The sequence below is a fragment of the Physeter macrocephalus genome, chromosome 15 (genome assembly GCF_002837175.3).
Source record: "Physeter macrocephalus isolate SW-GA chromosome 15, ASM283717v5, whole genome shotgun sequence".
Lineage (NCBI taxonomy): Eukaryota > Metazoa > Chordata > Mammalia > Artiodactyla > Physeteridae > Physeter > Physeter macrocephalus.
The window spans coordinates 4,503,153-4,510,087 of record NC_041228.1 but is presented as its reverse complement, the minus strand read 5'-3'; the positions used below and the strand labels follow the sequence as shown (position 1 = coordinate 4,510,087).

Genomic DNA, 6,935 nt, shown 5'->3' with positions numbered 1-6,935 from the left:
ATCTTCCCGGACCGGGGCACGAACCCGTGTCCCCTGCATCGGCAGGCGGACTCTCAACCACTGCGCCACCAGGGAAGCCCCCTCGTGCTCTTTGAGAGCAGGGACTCTGCATTTTACCCTGTGCTCTCACCGGGCACAGATGCAAGTTGCTCAGTCAATACCTGTGGACTCTAGAAACTAACGGGAATCTATTCTGTCCACCTTCTCCCCCGGTGCACAACACTCCAGCTGATTTCAACCTGCCATGGAGGTATTTATTTTGCCCCAAGGTCACTTTAGATTTACATCTGCTTCTCTGGGTGTATCTGGCACATGAACAACAAATTCCAGCTCATCTCAATATTACTCATTTTTACTTCTAACTAGTTCTGAGAAGCTTAACAAATCATAAAAACAAAACAACAGAAAGTCTGCTGAGGATGAAGATCTATTATTATCTTGGCAGGCATTTTGTTATAATTTTAGAGTCAATAATAGAATGTCCCTGTTTTACATTTTATGTATATATTTTTATGTGTATATATATATACATTATATATCTATACTTCAATAGAAAGAGACATAAAAAAGCCTTTTCAAATGAGGCATGACACGCAACACTGGACACTTATTTACAATATAGAGATGTACTTTCTACACAATTACAATAGATGCTCAGAGGCCAGACAGGGTTTACAAAGACAGCAGAGCACCCCTATAAAAAAGAGGTGCACCATGCAGCTGGACGTTTATTGCCATTAGTTCTAGGTCCAGACAGCATATTGAAGTTAAAAATGGCATCTGGTTATTGGAAAAGACGATGATCATGGATTCACCCTGGCTCCATAACCGCTGGCTGCACGGTCTTTCAAATGACCAGGGAATGACAAACTTTGCTGACGGGCATTTGGGAACACAAAAATGAAATGCTCACCAGAGGGGCGGGGCTCCTCATTTGGCCAAAAAGGAGAAGCTGCTACAAACGTATGGTCCTGCACTGAGCTTGGGCACTTATCTGGACCAAGAAACACAACATCACAGGCTGCATTGCAGGCAGCATATTCCCTCTGGGTTTTATAGCAGACTGGTCTTGTTCATAAGTAACCAGAGTCTATGCCCATCGGGAACCTGGAAAAATACCGAGTGGGAGAGCGACCAGAGGACTTACTGGTCCCATACGTGTTCAGACCAAGATACGATGAAAGTTTGAAGAAGACCCATAGAAACCCTACATCTGTTGTGTGGGAGTCTGTCCTTCAACTCCCTCCCCACCTTTTCCTTTCTTAAGGAATGCATAAGTCTGCTCTCCTGCAAAGCTGTCCACCTGGACTTGATCCCCATGGTCTACTTTGTTTTCCAAAGTCACATTGCTAATATGCAGGGAACTAAAATTCTCAGATGAGTCTAGAATCACCTGGCTTATTACCATAGCATTGGCGGTCACCACCAAGGTTCTGGGGTCCACGGGCTGGGACCATGAATCTGGTCCTAGATGAGTTTCTACATTTTTAGAAGCAAATTTTGCAGAAGCAGGAGTTTTTTGCCTCCGGAAGATGGGTCTCCTGTGTTAGTTATCCCTATGGTCCTGGGTCATGCATTCCTTCAGTACAACTGATTCTCTAGTCTCCCTTTAACTCACAGAGTGTACTCAGTCTTTGGGACCATATCAAACACCCTGGTAATTTTCCAAACTTCCCCTTAAGTCACTTTCCAATAACAATTTAAGTTGAGTCCTCGACCTGGCTGCTGTTCTCATCTCTGATCTTACGCTTGTCCCTGTTGTCTCTTGGTTTGTATCAGTGGTGACCTTTCCTAGCCCTTTATTTTCCTAAGGCAAGAAGACATTTCTAGTGAAAGATAACCAGCACCCTTCTTAGAGCTCCCCTGAGGTTTTAAATCCAGCACTCCTCCAGTTAGATGTCTTTCCCCTTCCACGGAGAGGAGAAGCAGCTGGCCATATGAATGGTTTTAATTTTTTGCAAGTGCATCAAATGCTAACATAGCATTTCTTTGGAAGTATATCAACAGGAGCTTCACACATGTGCATTCATCTCAGTGCCCCCTTCTGCTAGGTTTAGTCTCAGTCAATTTTCCCTACCACAGACAGAGATTTCAGCAATCGCGAAAGTAATGCGCGGACCAAGGCCACGCAGAGAAAAAAATCTGGAGAAGCAGGTGGAGCAGCCAGTTCACCAGTTATTTTTTCTCTGCAACAAAACCTGCATCTACCGATAGCATCACCCGCCTCTCCCCATACCTCACAGCACCCCACCCACTGCTGTTATGAAATAAAATTGGAGTTTACAAAGCATTCCTTTGTCCCTTGTTGAGAAAACATGAGGAGAGAATGAGAATATGGGCATCACATGGTCTTGAACAAGTGGCACATTTGAATCTATTAAGGACTGTATTTACACAGATATGTTCCACTTCTGCACAGAGGTTAACCTGAGTTCTGAAATGCGTGTGCATCAAAAATGATAAAGCTATGAACTAGTCACACACCGAACAGATCTAGTTAAGTTGGAGTGATCTGTGAGCCAGTGGTAGTTAAGAAGGTGGGCTCAACAACTCCAAGTATTCTGTTTCTTTATTTTCTCAGAATTTTCCTAGAAAGCATCTTGAACGAGACTCCAGGTGGCTAGACAGGTTCGGGCAAAGTCTGTTGTCCTTTACACTATTGGTTCAGCTTTCCCAAATCTCCAAAATGGAAGCACCTCGAATGTCTGGTCCTACCCCACCCTCCATCCCTCAGCGCCTTCCTCTCTGAGCTCCAGCCTGGAATGACAGAGGTCTGTCAAAGGATGTCTCAGCCGGAGCTCTTACGCATCTTCAGCGTTTCTGGTGAGCTCCCCAAGGCGGCTCCCTCAAAGCCGCTACTTGAAGTAGTTGAGTCCTGACACCAAGAAGAACTTCTCCAGGAAGAGCTCGGAGTCCAGTACAGCGATGTGAGCTGCTCGGCCAATCAGGGTGTTGGCGGTGCTGGGCAAGGCATGGAACACGTTGTGTCGAATCAAAGTGCAGTCCTTGGCGTCCACCAGAGGGCGGAGAAGGTTGTTGATCATCTCCGCGAAAACGGGTCCTGCAAGGAGGGAAGATGCATAGGAGATGGGGGCAGAACTCAGCAGCCGAATCTCGAGAAAAATGCTGGGTGTGTGCCCTAATGGGTACAGCACCTTCATGATTTCCTTCTGCTTTTAAATCAGAAAGTCACTGAAATGAAGGAGGAGGAGGAGGAGATGGAGAATAGGAAAGAAAAGAAAAGAGAAAAGAAAAGAAAAGAAAAAAGGAAAAGAAATGTGGCTCACCTGTGTGTCTGTCTTTGAGGGCAGTTTTACACATCTCGATCCTGGCTGAATGAAATGGCACATAGCGGTCTTGGGGAGAAGCAACCAGCACAACATTTTTAAAATACTGCAGACCTGTAATAAGCCAGATGGGTGCTTTTTACCCAGGTAGTTTCATCTTAGCCTCTGCTTTGCATACATTTTTACAAACTTGCCCCAGAGAGAGGAAAAGGGAGAAGACACCAGACACACTGGCTGAGTCACCGCACAAGGACCTTCTGGTCTGGGAGGTTGAAAGAGGGAAGGTGACGGCTTTGTCCTCATCAGCCACGGAAGCTAAGGAGACACGTAGCTCACTGCCCTGAACAGTGAGAGATAAACAACACGGAAGTAACAGAAATGCCCTTCTGGGCTGGGAATACTGGGGAGTCCATGAGGAAGTAAATCTGGTACTTTGCTCCTCCTCCCCAACCCCACGTCTCCCTTCGTTCCAGCCTCGGTCATGTCACCTGCCTGAGGAAATCAACCTCTGACCTCATCTCCCTGCAGGTAGCTTCACCTCCCTGGAGTCAGTCTCACACTGAGGCAGAGGGATCTTTTAAATTAAGCATCACAGACTCTTCTTTCAGTCCCCAGAGCCCATCAGGGATCTCCAGGTGCTGCAATGCTCCGCCCAGGTCCTCCACCGGCCTGCTCTCAGCCCAGGGACCCTGCGGGGGGACGCCTTCACTGACGTGAGTCTTCTCATCCAAGATCACAGCCCGAGACCATAATACACTAGGGACTGGCTGGACTCGGTGACCGGCAGATACGGGGCAGGGGGTATAAAGACCAGCCCTTTGCCCTCCGTCAGGATACCTCCGTAGGGCCACCCCAGCTCCCAAGCTCCCAGAGGGTGGGGCCCGCTGAGATGCCTGGGGCGACCACGTTGTGGTCCAACTGCCCCGCTGCCCAAGCCTCCTTCCTCACTTCCCCACGGGGGGGTAACCCTCAACATAGCACACAGAGACACACATGGGTAAGGAACTGGACCAAGGTGATCGTCGGCCCAGGGCTATGCCGGACCCACACTCGAGGAGACAGAGAGATCATCAGAGTCAGTGTTTATAAAGTAATGGACGATTGTGGACCATAAGGCAGACCCTGGGCCAGGCCGGCTCGCTCAGCAGGACTGAGCGGGACAGTCGGGCAGCCTCTCTGCTCTCTCCATGGACACGAGGTCACTGCTGTGCTCTGGTCACTCCCGTGGCAGGTAGGGTCTTCGACATCTACGTGTGCTTCCTCATTACGGAGTGCGGGTGAAGGTGTGATCTCAGGCCTGCGACAGGGACCCCCATCTCCCCTTGCACTGCCAAGAGAAATGGACAGTGTCCACCTGCCCTTTCGGTAGGTGGATCTGCACCTGGCTGAAAGAGCTGGGAGTTGGCACACAGACCTTGGGGCCTGTGCAGTTAGGATATTAAAGGCTTGGTGGGCAGTGGCGGTTACAGCTCTTCTGTAGCGATGACACTGCACACACCTGCCTCTCATCATGACACCATCCCCAGGCCATGGGGGGAGGCGGTCCGGGGGCAGCTGAGTTCTTGGGTAGCTGTTGGCCTCTCCATGAGTTGAGGAGACTGTGTAACAATGCAGCTCATGATGACATCCTTCTGTGAGTGAGTCAACATGGCCTTGACTCTAATTTGGGTCTCAGGAGTTGGCTCTCCATCTCTCACTCATTGCAGCCTCGGGGTGCTGCAGGGGATCCACTCACCTGTTTTTTGGCTTAGCTGGTAAAGGAAACATTTGCGCAGATCAGCATTATCCCTGAAGGTCAGCTGCAAAAGGGACCCGGATTTCTTCAATTTCTGCATGAGCCACAAGCCTAGAAAGACGAAAACAAAGCAAAACCCACATCAAATACATCAAACAAAAAGAAAGCGAAAAAGAATAGGGGAAAGATTAACATTAAACTGTGATTTGTTAGCTAGCTTAAAAATGAGAGCGTGCTAGGCAATTGAACAAATCCTTGGCAAGTCAGAGGGACGTTTGTATTCTTACGTGCTGGTAGCGGGGATAGAAAATCTTATGAGACAGGCTTCAGGAGTCATGAAACTATCCAAACCCTTTGATTTTTCAGTCCCCTTCTATGAATCTGACCTAAGGAAACTGTCCTAAGTACCGAAAGAAAGTATATAAGAATGCTCCTTACAGATCCAGGTAGGATATCAAAAAGCTAAATTCAATCTGTTTCGAAGTCTATCCATTTACTATGGTTATGCTGACACTAACACGGATGAGTATGAGTATTATGTCACAAGCAGAAGGAAATGAATTTTATAAAAATGCAAGGAGGATGGCGGTGTGGGAAGACGCGGAGTTAGCGTCTCCCCACAACTAGGGCGCCTGTCAGCTGCTGGTGGGGGACTGACCCCCAAGGAGACGGGAGGAACCTCAAAGTGAACCAGTAGGATGTAGGGGGACCTAGGGGGTAGGAGAAGTGGAGGCCAGACAAGATCAGTGCCGCTGAGGCCGGGGAGATCAGGAGAGGCAGTGGGGAGGGGCCCTGCAGGAGGAGCAGGAGAGGAGCGGAGGGCGATTGCCCCGCCCACTCGGGCATGGGGAGCCTGCTGAGCTCCCAGACCAGACCTCTGCCCTCCAAGGCCCACCCCTCCAAGCCACATTGGTCTTGGGAGGATAGGAGGGAGGCTGCAGAGATCAGGAGAGGCAGGTGGGAGGGGCCCTCCTTCCCCACGACCCGAAAAGCAGGAGAGGAAAGGAGGGCGTTTGCCCCACCCACTCGAGCCCAGGAAGCCTGCTAGGCTCCCAGGTGAGGTCCCCTGTCCTCTGAGACCAGGGTGGGGGGCACGCCTGGACCCCTTCTGTTCCTTGAGCCTAAGCCCCCCCCCCAAGGCCCCCAGGGCCTTTTCCAGCCCTGTGGGTCCTGAGCATTGGCCCCACCCACCACCCAAACCCTTAGTTAGGCCCCGCCCTCCACAGCCAAGGCCTTTCCCCCCACCCTTTTTTTTTTCTTTCTTTCCTTTCCCTCCTCCTCTTTTTTACTATTGTGGTACTGATATACCTTCCCGTTGTTGATTCATCTATATTTTTATTTTTACATTCTTTCTGACATATCTGTTAGTTTCCTAGTCTAATTTTATTTTGTACTTTGTTTTTTTGGGTTTTTTGCCACCCCACGTGGCTTGCGAGCCCGGGGTCGGGGGGAAGCTCCTGTGGTGGGAGCTCTGAGTCTGAACCAGTGGACTAACAGAGAACCTCAGACCCCAGGGAATATTCATCGGAGTGAGGTCTCACAGAGTTCCTCATCTCAGCACCAAGACCCAGCTCTACCCAATAGCCTACAAACTCCAATGTTGGAAGCCTCAGGCCAAACAACCAGTAAAACAGGAACACAATCCCACTCATTAAAAAAAAAAAAAAATGAGATGGCAAAAACATATGTCACAGATGAAGGAACAAGGTAAAAACCTGCAAGACCAAATGAATGAAGAGGAAATATGCAATCTACCTGAAAAAGAATTCAGAGTAATGATAGTAAAGATGATCCAGAATCTCGGAAATAGAATGGAAGCACGGTTGAGAGACTACAAGAAATGTTTAACAAAGATCTAGAAGAACTAAAGAACAAACAAACAGAGATGAACAACACAATAACTGAAATGAAAA

General features: G+C 48.8%; 1 protein-coding gene across 1 annotated transcript in view; it reads right to left on the bottom strand.

Moving 5' to 3' along the window:
• Nucleotides 1–2,855: 2,855 nt before the first annotated feature.
• Nucleotides 2,856–6,935, bottom strand: part of FAM135B (family with sequence similarity 135 member B) — a 174,355-nt gene continuing 170,275 nt past the window's right edge. The window contains exons 17-19 of the mRNA XM_024129426.1: nucleotides 5,023–5,133; nucleotides 3,288–3,401; nucleotides 2,856–3,061 (exon numbers count right to left, since the gene is read on the bottom strand). Coding sequence (XP_023985194.1) covers nucleotides 2,856–3,061; nucleotides 3,288–3,401; nucleotides 5,023–5,133 — 431 coding nt within the window. The remainder of the gene's footprint in view (nucleotides 3,062–3,287; nucleotides 3,402–5,022; nucleotides 5,134–6,935) is intronic.